The sequence below is a fragment of the Schistocerca gregaria genome, chromosome 1, assembly GCF_023897955.1.
Source record: "Schistocerca gregaria isolate iqSchGreg1 chromosome 1, iqSchGreg1.2, whole genome shotgun sequence".
NCBI lineage: Eukaryota > Metazoa > Arthropoda > Insecta > Orthoptera > Acrididae > Schistocerca > Schistocerca gregaria.
The window spans coordinates 1004284215-1004310467 of record NC_064920.1 but is presented as its reverse complement, the minus strand read 5'-3'; the positions used below and the strand labels follow the sequence as shown (position 1 = coordinate 1004310467).

At 38.5% G+C, this 26253-nt stretch overlaps 1 protein-coding gene across 2 annotated transcripts in view; it reads right to left on the bottom strand.

The window, feature by feature from the left end:
- Positions 1–26253, bottom strand: part of LOC126278658 (mitogen-activated protein kinase kinase kinase 4) — a 184663-nt gene that overhangs the window by 140780 nt on the left and 17630 nt on the right. For both annotated transcript variants that reach the window (XM_049978889.1, XM_049978878.1), the window contains exons 4-6: positions 11524–11705; positions 11235–11420; positions 344–504 (exon numbers count right to left, since the gene is read on the bottom strand). In XM_049978889.1, the coding sequence (XP_049834846.1) occupies positions 344–504; positions 11235–11420; positions 11524–11705 (529 nt within the window). The remainder of the gene's footprint in view (positions 1–343; positions 505–11234; positions 11421–11523; positions 11706–26253) is intronic.

Here is a 26253-nt window from a genome sequence, read left to right as displayed (position 1 = left end):
CATGGTATGATGACTGTCATTTATCTGGTTGGACAGTTAGTTGCAGGTCATGACTGTCTAGACTGCTGTGTGAGGCGTACAACAAAGTTGAAATATGCTACGAGTGTTTTCAATAGTCTCTTCCTACATTTAGTCAGTTATATGGTAAGAAAGGAGTTTGGGGAAGGACATTTCTCAATTCAGTAAATGATGGAATGTATTAAATAATTTGTTGAGCATTTTTATACTTTACGAAAATGTGCACAGTTTCTACTTTTCGCACTGCAAAACATACTGTACATATATTTAAATATTTTATGATTTCACAGAATAACATTTGTTACATAAAAATAAACAAAATTACCGGTAATTCATAATATCATCTAGCAACTGCTGAACGCCTTCTCTTGCATGACAAAGATATTTATCTTGCTCTGTGGGTGTCCTGTCTGCATGCCAGGCCTGCAGTTCAAGCCATATAAGATCTTTCAACTCATTCTGCCATAAATGTTCTTCCTTGCTGAGCTGAAAAAGAGATTATTAAAATGTACACTTTAAATGCATTAGATTGCAAATAAATCAGAATAATTATGTACGTTGTGTATCATACGGGCTAGTTCAAAGTTCCGTAACAACTTAATATTGGTAATCCAAGATTAAAAGGTTTTAGCTAAAACAATGGCAAGTAGGCACAAGGAGGTTGTTCCTTGTTTAGAATCTACTTGAGCAGCTGCCCTGCTCACTTTTATGGATTTTTCCAACAAAACTAAGTCGTTCATTTCGCTCTCATGATTGATTTTATACATCTATTCCAGGCTAGATCACTACCCACCAAATTACGAAGTGGCAATGAGCAAGTCTGGAATGTAAAAAAAAAAAGGACAAGTGAACCAAGAAACATGTCCCTCCCCAGAGAGAAAAAGAGAGAGAGAGAGAGAGAGAGAGAGAGAGAGAGAGAGAGAGAGAGACTCACACCCCTGCAGCATGACAGGGCATTAAGGAAAAACCAGAGTGAGTGACAGCAGGTAATTGTCCTTTTGTACATGATTGTTTGCTACTCAATGCCTCTTCTATTTTGAGAGTACTAGTCCTGGCTTTTCTACCAATATGAAACTGCTTTGTAATGCTGCCTTAGATTTTTTAAATTAATGTGACTCTGGTGTGAGCTGCACCATCACTGTTCTAATTAAATCCTATTGGATACGTTCTTCCCTGCTCATGTACATTGTTGTTGTTGTGGTCTTCAGTCCTGAGACTGGTTTGATGCAGCTCTCCATGCTACTCTATCCTGTGAAAGCTTCTTCATCTACCAGTACCTACTGTAACCTACATCCTTCTGAATCTGCTTAGTGTAGTCATCTCTTGGTCTCCCTCTACGATTTTTACCCTCCACACTGCCCTCCTATACTAAATTGGCGATCCCTTGATGCCTCAGAACATGTCCTACCAACCGATCCCTTCTTCTGGTCAAGTTGTGCCACAAAGTTCTCTTCTCCCCAATCCTATTCAATACTTCCTCATTAGTTATGTGATCTACCCATCTAATCTTCAGCATTCTTCTGCAGCACCACATTTCGAAAGCTTCTATTCTCTTCTTGTCCAAACTATTTATCGCCCATGTTTCACTTCCATACATAGCTACACTCAATACAAATACTTTCAGAAATGACTTAAATCTATACTTGATGTTAACAAATTTCTCTTCTTCAGAAACTCTTTCCTTCCCATTGCCAGTCTACATTTTATATCCTCTCTACTTCGACCATCATCAGATATTTTGCTCCCCAAATAGCAAAACTCCTTTACTACCTTAAGTGTGTCATTTCCTAATCTAATTCCCTCAGCAGCACACGACTTAAATCGACTACATTCCATTATCCTCGTTTTGCTTTTGTTGATGTTCATCTTACATCCTCCTTTCAAGACACTATCCATTCCATTCAACTGCTCTTCCAAGTCCTTCGCAGTCTCTGACAGAATTACGATGTCATCGGTGAACCTCAAAGTTTTTATTTCTTCTCCATGGACTTTAATACCTGCTCCGAATTTTTCTTTTGTTTCCTTCACTGCTTGCTCAATATACAGATTGAATAACATCGGGGACAGGCTACAACCCTGTCTCACTCCCTTCCCAACAACTGCTTCCCTTTCATGCCCCTCGACTCTTATAACTGCCATCTGGTTTCTGTACAAATTGTAAATAGCCTTTCGCTCCCTGTATTTTACCCCTGACACCTTTAGAATTTGAAAGAGAGTATTCCAGTCAACATTGTCAAATGCTTTCTCTAAGTCTACAAATGTTAGAAACATAGGTTTGCCTTTCCTTAATCTTTCTTCTAAGATAAGTCGTAAGGTCAGTATTGCCTCACATGTTCCAGTATTTCTACAGAATCCAAACTGATCTTCCCCGAGGTCGGCTTCTACTAGTTTTTCCATTCGTCTGTAAAGAATTCGTGTTAGTATTTTGCAGCTGTGGCTCATTAAAATGATTGTTCGGTAATTTTCACATCTGTCAACACCTGCTTTCTTTGGGATTGGAATTATTATATTCTTCTTGAAGTTTGTGGGTATTTCGCCTGTTTCATACATCTTGTTCACAAGATGGTAGAGTTTTGTCAGGACTGGCTCTCCCAAGGCCGTCAGTAGTTCCAATGGAATGTTGTCTACTCCAGGGGCCTTGTTTCAACTCAGGTCTTTCAGTGCTCTGTCAAACTCTTCACGCAGTATCATATCTCCCATTTCACCTTCATCCACATCCTCTTCCATTTCCATAATATTGTCCTCAAGTACATCGCCCTTGTATAGACCCTCTATATACTCCTTCCACCTTTCTGCTTTCCCTTCTTTGCTTAGAACTGGGTTTCCATCTGAGCTCTTGATGTTCATACAAGTGGTTCTCTTATCTCCAAAGGTCTCTTTAATGTACATTAACCTCAGTTAATTCCCTTTTAAAACAATACTCCAAGTGGATTTTCCATCTGAGCCATTCCGCATTTCCTTAAGCTATTTAACAGTTGAACTATCCCATACAAAATTGCACTTTCAGGAAAAACGTGTATGTGCTGTTCAAAATATATGCAATGTTGTTGACATACAAGGTGAACCAGAACACAATCAACAAACCCCTTCAGAGGATGTTCACAGATACCTTCTCAATATTTTGGTATAAGAAACCCACAGTTTCTTGCAGTTCATCACAGAGGAATATTGTCATTACTATTTATTCAGTTTGTTACCACAATCACCCTTGCTTCTGTGAAAATACCTTCACAACAGTGAAGATCTGTGTTATGCAATCACCAAAATGTACAACATACAGCACAGGGTAATCAAGAACCAGCAGACAAAAAACATACACTTTTATCACAATGTGATGAAACAGTTATGTCAATGTACTATACAGCACATAAACACAGAACTGTTCCCTTATGGATACTGTTGAAAATTTTGACCATCATGATCGTGACATAGTATGGTGATATTACACAGTCAAGAACTGCAGGGATTTGGTGTACAGCTGCGATACTCCTAGCAACCATGTCTGTGCGAGTATTGATCAGAGCATAGTAAACTAGGCTCTCCACATGCCGCAGGAGGAGACCTATAGTGCCTGGTTTGGTGACTGAACTTGGCCGTGGAACAGGACCACCATCACCAATCCATTGTTGAACAAACTGCGAGCAAATGGAAATAAGACACACAGTGCATATTGTTGATATTTGCACTGTAGTGCACTATTTCCAGTACAGTACAGATACAAATCTAACTGGAATAAGAAACCAAACGAAATGCATAATTGTGTCATGAGCCACTGAGACCATGAGTCATTAAAGCAAAACACTTAGAATATACCATGGACCTTGCCATTGGTGGGGAGGCTTGTGTGCCTCAGCGATACACATAGCCATACCGTAAGTGCAACCACAACGGAGGGGTATCTGTTGAGAGGCCAGACAAACGTATGGTTCCTGAAGGGGGGCAGCAGCCTTTTCAGTAGTTGCAGGGGCAACAGTCTGGAGGACTGACTGATCTGGACTTGTAACACTAACCAAAAAGGCCTTTCTGAGCTGGTACTGCGAACTGCTGAAACCAAGGGGGAAACTACAGCCGTAATTTTTCCCGAGGGCATGCAGCTTTACTGTATGGTTAAACGATGATGGCGTCCTCTTGGGTAAATATTCCAGAGGTAAAATAGTCCCCCATTTGGACCTCCAAGTGGGGACTACTCAGGAGGACATCGTTATCAGGAGAAAGAAAACTGGTGTTCTACGGATCGGAGCATGGAATGCCAGATCCCTAAATCGGGCTGGTAGGTTAGAAAATTTAAAAAGGGAAATGGATAGGTTAAAGTTAGATACAGTGGGAATTAGTGAAGTTCAGCGGCAGGAGGAACAAGACTTCTGGTCATGTGAATACAGGGTTATAAATACAAAATCAAAGAGGGATAATGCAGGAATGAATAAAAAAAATAGGCGTGCGGATAAGCTACTACAAACAGCATAGTGAACGCGTTATTGTGGCCAAGCCTATCACAGTAGTACAAGTTTACATTCCAACTAGATCTGCAGATGACGAAGAGATTGATGAAATGTATGATGAGATAAAAGAAATTATTCAGATAGTGAAGGGAGACGAAAATTTACTAGTCATGGGTGACTGGAATTTGGTAGCAGGAAAAGGAAGAGAAGGAAACGTAGTAGGTGAATATGGAATGAGGGTAAGAAATGAAAGAGGAAGCCGCCTGGTAGAATTTTGCACAGAGCATAACTTAATCATAGCCAACACTTCGTTCAAGAATCATAAAAGAAGGTTGTATACATGGAAGAGGCCTGGAGATACTCTAAGGTTTCAGATAAACTATATAATGGTAAGACAGATATTTAAGAACCACGTTTTATATTGTAAGACATTTCCAGGGGCAGATGTGGACTGTGGCCACAATCTATTGGTTATGAGTTGTTGATTAAAATTGAAGAAACTGCAAAAAGGTGGGCATTTAAGGATGTGGGACCTGGATAAACTGACTAAACCAGAGGTTGTACAGAGTTTCAGGGAGAGCTTAAGGGAGCAATTGACAAGAATGGGGGAAAGAAATACAGTGGAAGAAGAATGGGTAGCTTTGAGGGTTGATGTTCAGTCCCAATGGGGCACTGTTAAGTGGGGCATTCCCCAAGGGTCAGTGCTGGGGCCACTGCTGTTTCTTATTTATATAAATGATATGCCTTCTAGTATTACAGGTGTTTCAAATATATTTCTGTTTGCTGATGACACCAGCTTGGTAGTGAAGGATCTTGTGTGTAACATTGAAACAGTATCAAATAATGTAGTTCATAAAATAAGTACGTGGCTTGTGGAAAATAATTTGATGCTACATCACAGTAAGAATCAGTTTTTACAGTTTCTAACTCACAATTCAACAAGAGCCACTATTTTGATCAGACAGAATGGGCATATTATAAGTGAGACGGAACAGTTCAAGTTCCTAGGGGTTCGGATAGATAGTAAGCTGTTGTGGAAAGGCCATGTCCAGGATCTTGTTCAGAAACTAAATGCTGCTTTATTTACCATTAGAACAGTATCTGAAATAAGTGACACTTCAACACGAATAGTAGTATACATCACACATTTTCAAATGTTTATGTCGTATGGTACTATTTTTTGGGGTAATTCTTCTGATTTAAAAAGGGTATTTTTGGCTCAAAAACGGGCTGTTCGAGCTATATGTGGTGTAAGTTCGAGAACCTCTTGTCGAGCCCTATTCAATAGTCTCGGAATTCTGACATTGCCCTCACAGTATATATTTTCATTAATGTCGTTTATTGTTAGCAATATTAGCCTATTCCCAAGAGTTAGCAGCTTTCACTCAGTTAATACTAGGCAGAAATCCGATCTGCATGTGGAATGCACTTCCTTGACTCTTGTGCAGAAAGGAGTGCAGTATTCTGCTGCATCCATTTTGAATAAGCTACCACAAGAACTCAAAAACCTCAGCAGTAGCCCACACACTTTTAAGTCTAAACTGAAGAGTTTCCTCATGGCTCACTCCTTCTATTCTGCCAAGGAACTCGTGGAAGAGCTAAAAAATTAAGCAAATTCCAGTGTTACATTGTTGATTTTCTTTATTTAAACTTACAACTTGTCACTTGAATATGTTTTTTTATACTTCATTATATCTGTTTCTTAATATCATGTTATAATTTCATGTAATGACCCTGGAGACTTCTCCTTAATTTGGTCACATGGAGCAATAAATAAATAAATAAGAAGGCAGCAGAGGATCAAGTAGGTAAAAAGATGAGAGCTAGTAGAAATTCTTGGGTGACAGAAGAAATATTGAATTTAATTGACGAAAGGAGAAAATATAAAAATGCAGTAAATGAAGCAGGCAAAAAGGAATACAAACGTCTCAAAAATGAGATCGCGGGAAGTGCAAAATGGCTAAGCAGGCATGGCTAGAGGACAAATGTAAGGATGTAGAGGCTTATCTCACTAGAGGTAAGATAGATGTTGCCTACAGGAAAATTAGAGAGACCTTTGGAGAAAAGAGAACCACTTGCATGAATATCAAGAGCTCAGACGGAAACCCAGTTCTAAGCAAAGAAGAGAAAGCAGAAAGGTGGAAGGAGTATATAGAGGGCCTATACAAGGGCAATGCAGTTGAGGGCAATGTTATAGAAATGAAAGAGGATGTAGATGAAGATGAAATGGGAGATATGATACTGCGTGAAGAGTTTGATAGAGCATTGAAAGACCTAAGTCGAAACAAGGCCCTGGGAGTAGACAACATTCCATTAGAACTACTGACAGCCTTGGGAGAGCCAGTCCTGGTGAGCAAAATGTATGAGACAGGTGAAATACCCTCAGACTTCAAGAAGAATATAATAACTCCAATCCCAAAGAAAGCAGGTGTTGACAGATGTGAAAATTACATAACTATCAGTTTAAAATAAGTCACGGATGCAAAATACTAATGCGAATTCTTTACAGACAAATGAGAAAACTGGTAGAAGCCGACCTCAGGGAAGATCAGTTTGGATTCCATAGAAAATGGGAACACGTGAGGCAATACTGACCCTACGACTTATTTTAGAAGCTAGATTAAGAAAAGGCAAATCTACGTTTCTAACATTTGTAGACTTAGAGAAAGCTTTTGACAATGTTGACTAGAATACTCTCTTTCTAGTTCTGAAGGTGGCAGGAGTAAAATACAGGGAGCGAAAGGCTATTTACAATTTGTACAGAAACCAGATGGCAGTTATAAGAGTCGAGGGGCATGAAAGGGAAGCAGTGGCTGGAAAGGGTGAGAGACATGGTTGTAGCCTCTCCTCGATGCTGATCAATTTGTATATTGAACAAGCAGTAAAGGAAACAAAAAAAAAAAAAACAACAAAAGGAGTAGGTATTAAAATCCATGGAGAAGAAATAAAAACTCCAAGGTTCACCGATGACATTGTAATTCTGTTAGAGACAGCAAAGGACTTGGAAGAGCAGTTGAACAGAATGCACAGTGTCTTGAAAGGAGGATATAAGATGAACATCAACAAAAGCAAAACGAGGATAATGGAATGTAGTCAAATTAAGTCGGGTGATGCTGAGGGAATTAGATTAGGAAATGAGACACTTAAAGTAGTAGATGAGTTCTGCTATTTGGGGAGCAAAATATCTGATGATGGTTGAAGTAGAGAGGATATAAAATGTAGACTGGCAATGGCAAGGAAAGCGTTTCTGAAGAAGACAAATTTGTTAACATCGAGTATAGATTTAAATGTCAGGAAGTCGTTTCTGAAAGTATTTGTATGGAGTGTAGCCATGCATGAAAGTGAAACATGGACGATAAATAGTTTAGACAAGAAGAGAATAGAAGCTTTCGAAATGTGGTGCTACAGAAGACTGCTGAAGATTAGATGGGTAGATCACATGACTAATGAGGAGGTACTGAATAGGATTGGGGACAAGAGGAGTTTGTGGCACAACTTGAGAAGAAGAAGAGACCGGTTGGTAGGACATGTTCTGAGGCATCAAGGGATCACCACTTTAGTAGAGGAGGGCAGTGTGGAGGGTAAAAATCTTAGAGGAAGACCAAGAGATGAACATACTAAGCAGATTCAGAAGGTTGTAGGCTGCAGTACGTACTGGCAGATGAAGCTTGCACAGGATGGAGTAGCATGGAGAGCTCCATCAAACCAGTCTCAGGACTGAAGAGCACAACAAAAACAACAGAAAAGTCTTGGCTGCACAATCATCTATTTGTCATCACTTCATACGCAAATTGAAAAGTCAATAATAAAAGTTAATTTATGACGGTATTTCGGAAAGTAAAGATACACCATACGCCAGAGGAACAGAAGAGTTTTGGCGGGCAATTTGGCAACACTGGTGTTAACCTTGAACTGTTAGGTTTCTCCTCACAGTCGTTCGGCAGTTGAACGTTGGTTCTGGTTGGAGTAGGTCGTGTTTAAAATGGCTGCGCCAATTCAGAATACCGCCAAATGCGAAGTGCGCTCCATCATACGTTTTCTTCATTCAAAAGGTCAGCGACCAGCAGATATTCACAAAGAAATTGTTTCTGTTTATAGTAACATTATGAATCGACAAAATGTAACGAAATGGTGTCGTCATTTCTCTGAAGGTAGAACCGATTTTCATGACAAACAAAGAACAGGTCGGCCATCTGTCATCTCTGATGCCCTTCTTCGAAGAACGGAGGAAGCAATTCGTGTGAATAGACAGCTCACACTGAATGAATTGCATCAGATCAAACCGGACGTGTCTATGAAAACTCTATGATGATGTGACTGTCGAGTTAGGGTATACGAAATTGTGTGCGCGTTGGGCTCTAAAACTGTTAATGGAAGAACACAAAAAGAAAAGGATGGGCTTTGCACACGACTTCCTCACACGCTATGCTGAAGCAGGTGATGAGTTCCTTGATTACACTGTGACAGGTGACGAGACATGGGTTTATCACCATACACCTGAATCCAAGCTACAATGAATGCAATGGCGCCATTCGAATTCACCAAAAGTCAAGAAATGCAAAACATCAATTTCAGCTAAGAAAATCATGGCTTCTGATTTTTGGGACAGACAAGGCATTCTTCTGGTGGAATTTATGCCTCTTGGAATGACAATTAATGCTGCTGCATATTGCGAGACTTTGAAACGTCTTTGAAGGGCACTTCAAAACAAACACAGGGGAATGCTGACAAGTGGAGTCTGCTGGCTTCATGACAACACTCGGCCTCACACAGTGCTCATAACCAAAGCACTTTCAAACAATTCAAATCGGACATATTGGACCATCCGCAATACAGCGCGGACATTGTGCCCACCGACTTCCTTGACTTCCATTACCTTAAGTCACGTGTTGGTGGAAAATCATTCCACGACGATGAAGAGTTCAAAAATGAAGTTGAAATGTGGTTCCGACAACAGGCGGCAACCTTCTATGACTGTGGGATACTAAAGCTTGTGCACCGACTTAACAAATGTTTGGATTACAGGGGTGATTATGTCGAAAAATAACAAATAATCCAGTTAATAAGATGTAACTGACGTTTTCTAAATAAATGTTCTATTTAAGGATTGCGAGCCATTGTATCTTTAATTTTCAAGACGCCCTCGTATATGATCGCAGAAACTCACATCAACTTGAAGAAATTAAAACATCAATAATTCCAGCTTTCATGGTAATTCCACAAAGAGAGAATAAATAATTTGATATTCCAGCCTGCATGGAATGAAGACGTGCTATACGGGATTAGTGAGGTGTGAGAACCAGAAAGAAAGCCACAAGATGACAGTAACATGACATTATGAATATTGCATATATCACAGTGTACAAAGTTGTTTTGTGAGTGCTCTTATCTATATACATTTTACAATTTGTCCCAAAAATATAACACATGAAAAAATCTGCAATCTAGCCCTGAAGACTGCATCAGCTGTCCTGTCATCCTCTGCCAACAGCATCATCTTGTCATGATAAGGAGGGGTATGGGGTCAGGACACTGCTCTCCCAGCTGACCTCAGTTTTCCAAACCTTGGAACAACTACTTCCCGTTCAAGCAGCTCCTCAGTTGGCCTCATGAGGGTGCAAACATCATGCTCCAGTTCTCTTACCAAGTAAAAATCCTTAGCACTATAAAGAGTGAAACCTAGATCTTCCATACGGCAGTCAGATCAGTTGACTACTCAGTTACAAAAGCAGACATTTTGTGCTGAATTTTTGTAACTGCAGTGTGCCATAGCTTCTGATAACCATGAATGCATTGAAACATCTAGCATCATGACAAACGATTGTGCAAAGAAGCTTGCCAGTAAATAGCTAAGTGATGAGAAAGTATTATACAACACAAGGAAAAGGAAGAGAAGTGGAGCAGGAAGCAAAGAAGAAAGAGCAAATGCCTGAGCTAGTTTGCACTACAGATAGGGAAAAACTTCATAAAACTGGGCAACATGCTTCAAAGATATGACAATCAGGAATTAGGAAGATAAAATAATACTCAAGGGTAAATAAATTACAAATTTTATGAAAGCATACAAAAATGTGAAGTCAACAAACCAAGGAATGGTATAAGAACAAGATAGTACGAGACGGATTTATGAGACGCAGTGTAGAGGAACTACTTTAAGTTCAGATTTTAGACTTTACTTGAGGAACAGTGCCCTCTTGACAGTTCAGTGGAGGTAGCTTTCTTCCTGAGGGATAGGAGATAATGGGGGATGGGGGTTATTCCACAAGTGTATGGGAGATTATCCAATACATCTCATCAATGACCAAGTTTAAGAATATTTCTTACCTGGGGGACACTTTGCTATTACTTCAGCCTACTTACATATGAATCAAATATCACAGAGTGTGTAGCATTCATAGGTAAAAAAAAATAGTACAGGAAGGACTTTTTGCTGTGGAATGTGTGGCACCTGTCTAAGATATAATGTTACTGACTGACAGTGGGCAAATTTTCTTATGAATACTCAGATGGACAAGGACATAAATCAAGTTAACTGGCTTCAAATGAGAGAGACTCATGCAAAATGGAATTAGTGGACCATGTTACGACTCTAGACAAGTGATGAGAGTTTACCTTTTCAGTGGGTTCAGACAGATAACATCTCAGCTAGCCGATTTCAATCCAAAACCAACTTCACTGTAAATCTTTGCCACAAACCAAGTTTTCAACAGCCTCCTCTAATGCTGCCTGGATGTATCCTGTCTTCCAACAGCACATTATTTTAGTAAAATAACTAACCTGTCTTCGTGGATTTTTATCAGTCTGTTTTTCAGAGTTTCCCATTCGAATAAGAAGAGAAAATGTATTATAGAATTCAACTCTATTCTGAGGATAATCTGCCCTTGGTTTGTCATCTTTTTGCATGAACTTCGAACATGCAACCAACTTTGAAGTCAAGCTGAGGAAACGGTTACATGATTCAACCTGTAATACAAAGACAACAAAAATTCAGTAAAAAGCAGTAATGCATGAGAGTATCAGTGTGGTGACACATTCCAAATGATGAATAAAGTTATCTTCAACTTACTTTTATAGCAGGCTGTGGTAGTGCAACAGGCATACTCTCTGCTCTGTCTTCAGACATTTCTCCTGTAGGTGCTGCAGCAAGACCAATTTCAGTGTGATCAAGCTTCATATCTCTCTCAGAACCTCTCAGCAATTTCATAGAACGTTTACTCCGTTTACCACCTTCATACTTCTGAGACACATCTAAAAAAGGAAGTCATTAACTGAAGAGAATGTATAACAGAAAAAATCTCGTTAATCAAGCTGTGACTATAACCCACTTCCAATACACTAGAGGGAACTCTTCTAATTAAGAGATCTGCTATCGACTCAAATGAATGTAAATGTCCATACAGATTCTGGTACGTGGTAAGTCATCTTGAAGCTTAGGAGACATATCCTCAACGCCCAGTTCAAATTGCACTTTTGAAAGAAAAAAAAAAAAGAAAAAGAAAAAGAGTACCATAAAACTGCTCAGTGTTATTCTTCTTCCACTGCAATCCCTTGCTGAAACAAGCTGTTCAACAGCTGCAGCAAGACTGAAGAGTGGCTGAGAATGAAAACATAACATGTTCATCTCCCAACCCACAGTAGACCCAGTTAATGTAGTACGATGGTTAAAGCACTGGATTCACATTAAGGATAAATCTAAATTTAAGTTCTCTGTGGTTTTCCTAAATCAGTCAAAAATTGCTTTTTTTGGAAAGACTAAGGTCCATCCTTGTCCGAGTGAAGTTTGCCCTTCATGTCTAACAAGCGCAACATTTCTCACGGTTGTCAAAATTCTAAACTTCAATTCTACCATACTCATCTTCATCTTAAGCAAGAACTAGGAAGCTAGGGATACAAGAGCACAACTGTTAAAAATGTTTTCATTTTGCTTTTACATAGCTATTAGTTTACATGCAACAATAAGAGATGCTATACCACAACTGCATCACAAATTAAACTAAATCAAGTATAGGTGAGCTGATTACCTGCAGTGCTATGACACAAGGTGAAGATTCTCTGCACAGTGACTGTAAAGAAGGGACAATGGCAAGGCTCACTGGGAACCTGTTTGGCGAAGTTACATAGAATAACAGACCTAGCTTCATATGAAAAAGTGAAGGAAGAAACATTAGGATTAACAGGTCATTGCTGACTTGGTCATCATAGACAGAGCACACAGATGGGAAAAGGGCAGGGAATGAAACTGGCCATGTGCTTTTGAACAGAGCCCCACTGCCATTTGTCATTACTGATTTAGAGAAACCAAAATATGGATCGTCAAACAAAGCCTATAAAACAGGATTAATTGCATGTAACTTTGTTTGATAAAGTTAGTTACACACTACAGAGATCATTTGAACAATTCTTATATTGAAATGACATGGAGCAAGTCATTTTACAGGATATGTATACACAAGATTAGTGTTAACGTTAATGAACACATTGTTATTTTTAGTCCTACTCATGCAACTACATTCAATTATTTTTTTTACTAGCTACCATTTTTGGAGTAGAAATTCATCAACAACTAGTAGGCATTGTCCAGGAGACACAATTTTAAATTAAATTTAAAATTTGCTTTGCAGCTTGTCAGACATTTTATTTTTTTGGACAACTGATAAAATTTTTTTGTTAATGCATATTTAACTCCATTCTGAACCACTAACAGCTTTAACAATGGGTAATAAAGGTCACTTTTCCCTCTAGTGTTGTAGATATGGATATCATTGTTGTTCTCAGCTTGTGCTGGATTACTCATGACGAATTTCATTAGCAAACCTATGTATTGTGATGGCGGTTAAAATGCCCAGGCCACTGAAGAGGTACCTATGTGACATCCATGGGTGAACACCACAAATTAAATTAAATCAACTATAAGTGAGCTGATTACCTGCAGTGCTATAACACAAGGTGAAGATTCTCGGCACAGTGACTGTAAAGAAGGAACAATTTCTTTTTACGTGACGATTTACCCCAGAAAATTACTCCGTAGAACATTATTGATGGGAAATATGCAAAATATGTGAGGAGGTTGATACATTTGTTCCCAAAATTATAAATTACATGTAGAGCGAAAGTACCTGAACTTAATTATTTGACAAGTTCACTAATATGCATCTTCCAGTTCAATTTTTCACCAATATATACGAGGTACTTTTCAAAATATTCGGGACTGTTGCTGCCATATGTTGAAAACCTTACCTTTGGACTAATAGTCACTATCACCCTTGAAGTAGTTCCCATCCGCATGTATACACCAGTCACAGCACTTCTGCCACTGGTGAAACGTTTTCCGGAAGTCCTGTTCTTTGAGGGTGTTTATCACTGCCAGTGATGCTTCAGGAATCCTCTCTAGTATTTCAAACTGACAGCCTTTCAAATTCAGTTTCAGTTTTGGGAATAGTGCGAAGTTGCAAGGTGCCAAATCTGGCAAGTAAGGTGGGTGGGGTACAACCACCAGGTTGTTTTTTGCCAAAAAGGTGACATGGTGTGTTGTTGTGATGCAGCAGCCAGTTCCCTTGACGCGAAAGTTCAGGCCTTCGTCACCACACATTTTTACGGAGCCATCACAAAACGTCACAGCAGTACTCGGAATTCACTGTTTGATTGGGTGGGATGAATTTTTTGTGCACAATTTCCTTGGTATCAAAGAAAACGATTATCACGCTCTTCACCTGTCTCACTTTTTTGGGTCTTGGAAAGCCCAGGCTCTTCCACTGGGATGATTGTTGCTTTGTCTCTGGGTCATAACCGTAAATCCAGTTGAATCACTGCAAGGGTCTCAGTAGCACTTTTCACGAGATTAGCACAGAATTTGATATACACGCACTGTTCTATTTGTGGACCCATCGTAAAGTCACCGCACACTATACACAGAGTATTACGGAAATCACTGTGGACATGCAACACGTCCTCCCAGCTGAATGCCACTCTGCACACTGACTCATCAGATATGCAGCTCTCACCACCTAGCCGTGCAAAGCTCTACTACTACTACTTTCCAGACAGCAGCACCAGTCCTAAAAATTTTGTGTTCCACGTCATACTCTCAAATATTGGGAACATTCCACCCTATTTACAGACTCTTGCTCATGTGCTACATCAACTGTTGGTTCAACTATTTCTTGTACAGAACTGAATGCAGTTTTTTCCCTTTTTTTTCAAAATTTAGGAAGTGTCCATTTTCTGAGAACCACTTAATAATTATTCATAAAATATCATTTACTGACTCTTCTGCTACTTTCACTCCAATGGATTTACTATAACACTAGTATTGTCTGCAAAAAGTAGCAATTATGTTTGTTGACTGCTAAGTGGAAGGTCATTCACATATTTAAGCAATACAAATGGAGCCAGAATTGAATCCCATGGTACTCCCTTACTGATATTTTTTCCCCCGATCACAAAAACTTTCTACCTTTCTAACATTGTCTGAATCAGCACAATCTTTTGCATTCTGTTTGTTCAGTATGATTCACACCAGCTGTGTGAAAAGCCATCAATTCCTTAAAACTTGAGTTTTTCTGAAGAAAGTGACAAGATCTACACAATCAAACACCTTGGAAAGATCACAAATAATACCAGTCGGCAATATATTATTATTTAAGGCTTGTTCTATTTAATGAGTGAATGTATAAGTAACATTCTCAGTCAAGCAACACTTCTGGCATCCAAAGTGTGATATGCTAAGTAAATTGTTTCCACTTAAGTGTGCGACTACTCTCAAGTAAATTACTTTTTCAAATATTTTGGAAAAACATGTCAGTAAGGAAAGTGACGACTGTTTACATCTGTCTAGTCACCTTTCTTATGAAGTGGTTTAATAATTGCACATTTTAACCTGTCTGCAAAAATCGCCTGTACCTGTGATGCATTGCACATATCACTAAGCACATTATTTACTAAGTTGGAAAAACTCTTCAGAATTCTGTATGAAATTCCATTATCAATCCTGCATGAGCTTTCATTTTTTTGAATTTTTATAACTGTATCAATTTTAGTGAGGGCTGCTGGCGCTATTGCTGGTTGCTTAAATGTTTGTGGAATGACCTTTTTAATATGTTCTCCTGCTTCTTCAAGTTAACCATTTAATTCTACACTTGTTGCTATGTTTAAAAAGTGATTGTTAAAGGTATTGCAGCTTGTGAATTATCAGTCACAACTGGTCATTTAGTTTAATTGTAAAAAATCTTGCAGATGGACTGGATGTCCTATCTCCCACTTGACAATGTTCCATATAGTTTTCATCTTAGTACATGCATTATTTATTTCTGCAGGACATAACATAATTTCTCTCTTTCTTTTACATGAGGTTTTAATTCCCCTAGCTAATAATGGCTTTACACACACACACACACACACACACACACACACACACACACACAAATATTAAAATGAAAAATGTTTCAACTTTGCTTAACCACAGCTTCTGGTTTATGTGCTTAAAACTACATATCCTGTTCTCATTAATAAGCCACACTGCTTAGTATGAACCTGCCTCAGGGTTGTAAGATGTTGTAGTGTTTATTCACATTTATAGTGCATTATGATCAGATAGTCCATTAGCAATTGGATTGTTTCAGCCTGAGCACTGTCTATAAATGTTATCAATCAGTGTCCTACTACTTCGTTGCACATGTGTTGGAAAACTTACTACTGAAATTAGATTGAAACATTAAAATAATAATTCAGTTCACTTTTCCTGCCTGTATAGTTTAAGAACTCTACATCAAAATCTCCACAAACTACTAACTGTTTTGTCCTTCCTGACATGTAGCTCAGTAATTCATCTAGATTTCTAAGAAATAGTTGAAAGTTTCCCAGAGGGGATCTGTAGACTGTTGTAATTATCAGAAAAGTTTTCTGCAATACCAATTCACAAGAACATGCTTCTAGGTTCTGATCGACACAGCAACTATATGTTTCAATACTTTTGACTATTTTCAACTTTTACATATGTTGCAACTCCTCTTTTTTCCATGTCAACTCTACACTAAAATGGTGCAACTCTATGATCCCAGATATTTCATTTCTCCATCCCTTTGGCTACATGGTGTTCTGAGAGGCACGGAACATATATCACTTCAGAATTTTCCAAATCTTCTAGGAATACAATAACCTTATTTATCTTGTTTTACAACCCTTTAATGTTCTGATTAAACAAATTATTTTTCTGGAAACTGTTACATGTAGTATAGTCTTACATTGATCTAATTTCTTTCAATACCTTCTGTATGATCCATCTGGAAACTGTTCCCCACGTAAAACGCAAAGCTCTAAAATTTGACTTCCATGTTGTGCACAGTTTTAATGTCACTTGAATCAGCATTTTTGAAAAATATAATTAGAACTGTAGTTTCCTCCCAGAAATATAACAGATAATGCATATTTGTGGTCTACAGAATCAACAGATAACAGGACGAAAAGGGGAGGGCATTTATAGTTCATGAAGCAAATTCTTTCTGACAGTAAGTTGCAGCATCCTTTTACAGACCTGAACAGTATGAGTCACTATCTTCAGACTGCTGCTTACATTAAGAAACTAACACTGCTGATTTTAACACTGGCCGTATTTATTACATGATATTTTCAGCATAAGAGTGAACCATGTCTATGACCCAAGGACGTTAATGTGTTCTAACTAAAGTCAGCTGATTACTTTTCTCCTTCCAGCCTCACGCTTTATCATCATGTGGTGAGTAAAAAGAGGAGAAAATTAGCACAGGATAGTAGGAGATGGAGGGCAGCTTCAACATAACTCCAGGACTTAAAAATGGGAATGGTAGGAGGGTGTATGTGTGTTCACCAATGTCTGAAAAGTTTATGTTGTCACACAATAGGATGACCTGTCACAAAATATCAACATGTGACTTCAAAAGATGGCACACTGCCAAGAATCCCAAGTAATTACCTCAATCCAAGCAACAGACTGAACGTAAAAGCCGTGGCACTGAAAGATTAGAGATGTGACCAAACTATACTGTGAGTTGTTCTTAAGATTCAACTTTCCCTGAAGTTCTGGAATATAGTTGCAGTTTTATTCACTATGTGGAGATGAAGTATCTCAAACAGTTACTGCCCACCATGCACTTCATGGGACCCTAGTGTCAATGGGAAACAATGGTTTGTTTCTCATTACAAACTAAGTGTAATTAAAGTGGAATCTTATGTGTTAGTAAGATACAGTGGTCCCACATTGGCCTAATGCGATATTAGATTTAACATTGTATCCTCAAACACTTATTATAGCGGGAGACCTTTGTTATCCTCATCATCTTTGCACAAATCACTCTACATTGGGTGTGAGCCTGCAGCAGGTTCCCTGTCTGCTACTACCATGCAGCTGTGCAAGTAAGTCACTGCTCGATTACTAGTTATTCTTTATAGTTCTTTTATTTCTATTAATACCAGCAATTAAACCAAGTACCACAGAATACAAATATGACTTTTGTACAGAATGTAAACATAAAATTCCACTTTAAATTGGACATTGTTTGTAATAAAAAAAGTAAACAGCTATTTTCTGTGAAAATTGGGCATTGCATGAAAACAGAATCCCATTACAAAAATGAAACTGCTAATATACACCAAGACACCAGAAAGAATGCACATGACCCCATTTGGTGTATGTAAAAATCCTTTCTTCTTGATCAAGCCCTTGTAATATCTGCTCCACTTACATATCCACTGACAAGGCATATCTCCAACACACATCCATAACACACACGGCCTCTCATGAAGCAGCAAGAGCCAAAAACTAAATATTTTAATCAACAGTATATCCTAAACTGAGCACATTTACAAAAAGAGTTACAATAAAACACTTAAGGGGACATTGTATGCGAAATTTATTGAAATTTGACATTTTCTGTTTTCTATTCCATAATGTACTTTGGACTTTATTGAGCATTTTGATATTAACACATCCCCCCCCCCCCCCCCCCATGAACCATGGACCTTGCCATTGGTGGGGAGGCTTGCGTGCCTCAGCGATACAGATAGCCGTACCGTAAGTGCAACCACAACGGAGGGGTATCTGTTGAGAGGCCAGACAAACGTGTGGTTCCTGAAGAGGGGCACCAGCCTTTTCAGTAGTTGCAGGGGCAACAGGCTGGGTGATTGACTGATCTGGCCTTGTAACAATAACCAAAACAGCCTTGCTGTGCTGGTACTGCGAACGGCTGAAAGCAAGGGGAAACTACGGCCGTAATTTTTCCCGAGGGCATGCAGCTTTACTGTATGATTAAATGATGATGGCGTCCTCTTGGGTAAAATATTCCGGAGGTAAAATAGTCCCCCATTCGGATCTCCGGGCGGGAACTACTCAAGAGGATGTCGTTATCAGGAGAAAGAAAACTGGCGTTCTACGGATCAGAGTGTGGAATGTCAGATCCCTTAATCGGGCAGGTAGGTTAGAAAATTTAAAAAGGGAAATGGATAGGTTAAAGTTAGATATAGTGGGAATTAGTGAAGTTTGGTGGCAGGAGGAACAAGACTTCTGGTCAGGTGACTACAAGGTTATAAACACAAAATCAAATAGGGGTAATGCAGGAATAGGTTTAATAATGAATAGGAAAATAGGAATGCGAGTAAGCTACTACAAACAACATAGTGAACGCATTATTGTGGCCAAGATAGACACGAAGCCCACACCTACTACAGTAGTACAAGTTTATATGCCAACTAGAACTGCAGATGACGAAGAAATTGAAGAAATGTATGATCAAACAAAAGAAATTATTCAGATAGTGAAGGGTGATGAAAATTTAATAGTCATGGGTGACTGGAATTCGGTAGTAGGAAAAGGGAGAGAAGGAAACGTAGTAGGTGAACATGGGCTGGAGCAAAGAAATGAAAGAGGAAGCCGCCTGGTAGAATTTTGCACAGAGCACAACTTAATCATAGCTAACACTTGGTTCAAGAATCATAAAAGAAGGCTGTATACATGGAAGAAGCCTGGAGATACTGACAGGTTTCAGATAGATTATATAATGGTACGACAGAGATTTAGGAACCAGATTTTAAATTGTAAGACATTTCCAGGGGCAGATGTGGATTCTGACCACAATCTATTGGTTATGACCTGTAGATTAAAACTGAAGAAACTGCAAAAAGGTGGGAATTTAAGGAGATGGGACCTGGATAAACTAAAAGAACCAGAGGTTGTACAGAGTTTCAATGAGAGCCTAAGGAAGCAATTGACAGAAATGGGGGAAAGAAATACAATAGAAGAAGAATGGGTAGCTTTGAGGGATCAATTAGGTAAAACGACGAGGGCTAGTAGAAATTCTTGGGTGACAGAAGAAATATTGAATTTAATTGACGAAAGGAGAAAATATAAAAATGCAGTAAATGAAGCAGGCAAAAAGGAATACAAACGTCTCAAAAATGAGATCGACAGGAAGCGCAAAATGGCTAAGCAGGCATGGCTAGAGGACAAATGTAAGGATGTAGAGGCTTATCTCACAAGGGGTAAGATAGATGTTGCCTACAGGAAAATTAGAGAGACCTTTGGAGAAAAGAGAACACTTGTATGAACATCAAGAGCTCAGAGGGAAACCCAGTTCTAAGCAAAGAAGAGAAAGCAGAAAGGTGGAAGGAGTATACTGAGGGTCTATACAAGGGCAATGCACTTGAGGGCAATATTATGGAAATGGAAAAGGATGTAGATGAAGATGAAATGGGAGATACGATACTGCGTGAAGAGTTTGACAGAGCACTGAAAGACCTGAGTAGAAACAAGGTCCCCGGACTAGACAACATTCCATTGGAACTACTGACGGCCTTGGGAGAGCCAGTCCAGACAAAACTCTACCATCTGGTGAGCAAGATGTATGAGACAGGCGAAATACCCTCAGACTTCAAGAAGGGTATAATAATTCCAATCCCAAAGAAAGCAGGTGTTGACAGATGTGAAAATTACCAAACTATCAGTTTAATAAGTCACAGCTGCAAAATACTAACGCGAATTCTTTCCAGACGAATGGAAAAACTAGTAGAAGCCGACCTCGGAGAAGATCAGTTTGGATTCCGTAGAAATGTTGGAACACATGAGGCAATACTGACCCTACGACTTATCTTAGAAGCTACATTAAGGAAGGACAAACCTACGTTTCTAGCATTTGTAGACTTAGAGAATGGTTTTGACAATGTTTACTGGAACACTCTCTTTCAAATTCTGAAGGTGGCAGGGGTAAAATACAGAAAGCGAAAGGCTATTTACAATTTGTACAGAAACCAGATGGCAGTTATAAGAGTCGAGGGACATGAAAGGGAAGCAGTGGCTGGGGAAGGGAGTGAGACAGGGCTGTTGTCTGTGCCCGATGTTATTCAATCTGTATATTGAGCAAGCAGTGAAGGAAACAAAAGAAAAATTCGGAGCAGGTATTAAAGTCCATGGAGAAGAAATAAAATCTTTGAGGTTCACCGATGACATCGTAATTCTGTCAGAGACAGCAAAGGACTTGGAAGAGCAGTTGAACGGAATGGATAGTGTCTTGAAAGTAGTATATAAGATGATCATCAACAAAAGCAAAACGAGGATAATGGAATGTAGTCGAATTAATTCGGGTGATGCTGAGGGAATTAGATTAGGAAATGAGACACTTAAGGTAGTAAAGGAGTTTTGCTATTTGCGGAGCAAAGTATCTGATGATGGTCGAAGTAGAGAGGATATAAAATGTAGACTGGCAATGGCAAGGAAAGAGTTTCTGAAGAAGAGAAATTTGTTAACATCGAGTATAGATTTAAGTATCAGGAAGTCATTTCTGAAAGTATTTGTATCGATTGTAGCCATGTATGGAAGTGAATCATGGACAATAAATAGTTTGGACAAGAAGAGAATGGAAGCTTTCGAAATGTGGTGCTACAGAAGAATGCTGAAGATTAGATGGGTAGATCACATAACTAATGAGGAAGTATTGAATAGGATTGGGGAGAAGAGAAGTTTGTGGCACAACTTGACCAGAAGAAGGGATCGGTTGGTAGGACATGTTCTGATGCATCAAGGGATCACCAGTTTAGTAGTGGAGGGCAGCGTAGAGGGTAAAAATCGTAGAGGGAGACCAAGAGATGAATACACTAAGCAGATTCAGAAGGATGTAGGTTGTAGTAGGTACTGGGAGATGAAGCTTGCACAGGATAGAGTAGCATGGAGAGCTGCATCAAACCAGTCTCAGGACTGAAGACCACAACAACAACATTAAAATCAGACAACAGTGAGTCCTTCAAATAATATTTTGAATGTTGATGTGTCATTGTCAAATTTTGCACCTACGCATATACTGCCACAGTTGAGCAGTCATATCTTGGGAACTACACAGTCTAAAAGACTGTGGATTGCCTTTTTTTATTTTTTTATTTTTATTTTTTATTTTTTGCCTACTGCTGCATCTCAGAAGTTGGCATTACAAATAAACCTAAAAGACAAGCTAGGTAACACAAAACTGCCTGATGGCAAGGCAATAAAATGTGCTGGAAGAATAACAGACAAAGTAATTGATAAATTACAGGAATATTATGGGAAGGCCAATGGAGATAATTGTGACAATTTAGAGAAGATGAAAAGAGCTGTGCGGAGCACTTTCTCTCATTGAATATCAACCAATGAAAAGCCGTGTCATGCTTTCTGTCCACCTCCACCGAACACTTTTCTGGCACCCTGCATGAATTTACACATAAACATTCTCTTCTTTTGGCAGTAATGGAAGCAATCAAACCTATTTACAGAGATTTGGCACATCCTGAGCTACCAATAGAAGTGTTTACATGGGACGACCCAGAAAATGAATGAGCCTTTCAATAATGTTGTGTAGTGCCATGTGCCTAAAAATGTATTTGTTGGCCTTATGATGCCAAAGTTAGCAATGTCTGATACTGTAATAGCTTTTAATGGTGGGAACTACGAAAGACTTAAGCTTCTGGAGAAGTAGGGGTAAGATTTGGACAGTACACGGCTAAAGGACTGCCGGAAATGGATGAGCTTCGTGTACGTGAAGCAGAGTTAGCTGCTCAGCAAATGACAAAAGACGCAAGAAAGAAAAGGAGGAGGCAAGCACTGGACTGTTGTGACACTGAAGAAGACACAGACGATGGGCCAGGGCAATTGTAGTGCATAAAACATGCATAAATGTAAGTTTTTATAAGAATTGTAAAAAAAAGTTTTAAACCTCAATATCTCTGAACTACATTTTTTGCAATAAATGACCCATTTTCTATAAAAGTACTAATGGTAGATGGAATTTTCACAGCAAGTCAAGTGTGAGATTCAACACATATGGAACTAGAATAATTAAAATACCCTGAGTTGTTTTGTTTTTATGTTTATTTATTTACAAAATTTTGTCAAAAAATTGATTGTTTGAAAAAGAAAGATAACATGTTCCACAGTACAATTTAGTAATAATTCTAGAGCACTGTACCTAGAAAGGTGCATTAAATAATTATGGAAAATTGTAAGTTGGTGTCTTAAATACAAGTTTCCGAGATAATGGGTCACAAAATTTGATAATTTAACACTGGCGGCGTAGGACATGCAATGCCCGCTTAATCAGCAGTTTTTCAAACAATGGAAAATACAGGACGATGGAATAACAACAATCAAATAGAAGGGACACACACACACACACACACACACACACACACACACACACACACAAAGGAAGAGGGGGAGCAGGGGTGGGCAGAGAGAGAGAGAGAGAGAGAGAGAGAGAGAGAGAGAGAGAGAGAGAGAGAGAGAGAGGGAAGGAGGAAGGGAGAGAGAGGGAGTGGGGGGAGAGAGAAGAGAGAGGGGGGGAGAGGGAGAGGGGGGAGAGAGAGAGAGAGAGAGAGAGAGAGAGAGAGAGAGAGAGAGAGAGAGAGAGAGAGAGAGAGACTGTGTGAGGAAGTACTTTGTCCAATAAACTTAGTCTACTAGTCTACCTGAAATGTGCCCTTCTGCCACTGCCACTCGGCACCACCTCCATGTGGTTAGTAGCAATCTATTCTACTTCACTGTTGTTAACATTTGTGAACATAAGACATTGAAATAAGAATTCAAACTACATGCTGCTGAAATTATTTTCAAGCCATAGATGTAAAATAATCCACAAAAGTTCATTGAAGTTTCAGTATTTAAATAGCACTAAGCTCCATTCAAAAGTGAAGATTTTAATCAGTCAGTGAGTTCATAATGAAAATAATTAACAATGAACTACTTATCTTCATGGCACTCTGTAATAATCTTGCTTGGCACACTTACTTCATTTGCAAGCATTACTTTTACAGTCATAAATGATGATGATTATCTTGACAATAATTCTGTTATCATCACAAAAATAAATCACATAGTTCAGTGCTACGTTCTTCAAGCCAAATTCAAACTCACAAATAAATTAATGCCTCCCAAATGTCACATTGTGGCACTGCTAGCCATCTCACGTAGAAGACCATGTTCCCTTGCGCTCCACAATTTACATTGTTTTAGTAAGGTATTATGATGCTACAATGTTCATCTTCGGCATGTTAGTGCAGAAGGTGTCACAAAACCAGTTAATTTCTAAATCTATGCATTCCGCATGTTTCTTTACTTTATTTATGTATAAAAGCCAACTACTGGTATTTCTTTTGTATCAGAGTAAAATCATGTGTCAGATAAATCTGCTTAAAAAATCTGGGTCCTATAACTACACGTAAAATTTATACACGGTTTTCACATTAACTGCATTAAAACACATGCACGTGTTGTGATATATTGTGTATTTTCAAACAATATGTATACCTGGGCGACTCATTAACCATATTTGTTTCAGAAAGCCATTGAGGGAATAGAGTGCAATCAACTGCATATTGAGGAGTGTGTTAGAACAAACAATGCCTGTTATTTGGGCTCCAAGGACACGCTTAAATCATTCCAGATAAGGTTGACAATACTAGTCTTGCTCACAGAGTTACAAAGTAGTTCACAATCTGTACCATTATCTACAGAATTGATGGTAGGCCCCATGGTTCTTAGTTCAGTGGAACACTTAAACCGGAGACTTCGAAGGTTCTGTGAGAAGATAGGCTGCGACTTCCTACATTTGTGTCAAAGGGTTGAGAACTGTAGAGCCATCCTAAATGGGAATAGTGTCCATTAAACATCATACTTGTACATGAAGAATTCACAGCGAAGTCTCAGAGTTTAAAGCAATCATAAAAAGCAATGGAGTTCACTTAACACTAGGTACGGAAAGCTGGTTAAATCTGAAATTGATAACAGTGAGTTTTCTAGAGAGAATTTAAGTTTGTATCAAAAGGAGAGGCCAATGGAAAATAGAGGTCAATTTTTTAAGATAGGCAAGAAACTAAAAATTCACCGCAACAGAAACTGATAATACATGCCAGATTGAGCAAGTCTCCATGTTAAGGATGAACATAAACTTATAACTGGATCTTTCTATCAGCCATCAGATACACACACAGATTTAACTGAAAACTTGAAAATTTTACTTGGCTAGTTAGTTCCACATTCCATGGATCATTTGCACAATAAATCACAACAATGTGGAAGGAACCATCTTACATTCACATTGCAAATTAATTTGTAAATATGGTTACAGGATGAACATTTATATATTTTTTTAAATTATGTCTACAGATGTGAGCTAGTAATTCCTACCTATCACCTTGTATACATCACAATAACAGAAATTTTCTATGGAATAGAAGGAACCGTCAAGGAGAAACTTTATCAGATTGCTTTGAAATTTTACTTTGCTTTCAGACATTTTATATAACTGGGTAAGTTACCACAAATTTTAGTCGTGACATTGTGCACCTTAATCTAGAGTAATAAATGTCATTTTTCTCTCTGACATTGTAATTATGTACATTAATTATGTACATCATTGTTCCTTTTGAGCTGCAGGGGATTATTTACAACAAACTTCATGAGGGATAAATATACTGTGAGGCAGTAGTCAAATTGCCCAACTTCTTAAACAAATGTCTACAAGATGATCGTGGGTGAGCACCACATATTAATCTCACACCATATTTTTGTGCAATGAAGACTTTCTTTCTTAAAGATGAGTTACACCAGAATATGATTTTATTGAATGAAAATATGCAAAATACGTCAACTCATTAATTTGTCTCACCCCTCCTACATTTGCAATGATTATAAGTGCAAATGTTGCTTAACTATGTTGTTTTAGGAGTTCCAGAATGTGCTTTCTGCAGTTTAAATTCTTGTCGATATGGACACATACGAATTTTGAAGTTTCCACCCTATATATCTTTTCCTCACCATGTGTTACATTTATCACTGGTGTAGTACCTTCCGGTATGTAGAACTGAATACTTAAAACTTTAAAATTGAGGGTCAGACCATTCACAGAAAACCAGTCAATAATACTTTTAAAAATATTGTTTTCCATTTCCTCTGTTGCTGCATGTATTCTTGGACTGATTACAATACTAATGTCATCTACAAAAGTAACTAATTCATATGCTTTTTTTGACAGATCATTTGTATAAAGAGTGTTTCAAAATGAACATACTGGTTTCAAGGCATTGTGGCCTTTATTACGTTCAACTTACAATTGTAAATGTTACACCAAATGAAAGAGAAACTCAAACAGTTTTGTTTGTATACCTGCGCACAATGAGAAGAGCATGGAATAACATAGAGTGACTGAAAAATGTGTTGAACGAGTGCGAGTCTTCCACACTTAGCCTCAAGAAATATCCCTGCAGAAAGTTTATGTGCCTTTCTTTTTTGGTGAATCAACTGTAACTGATG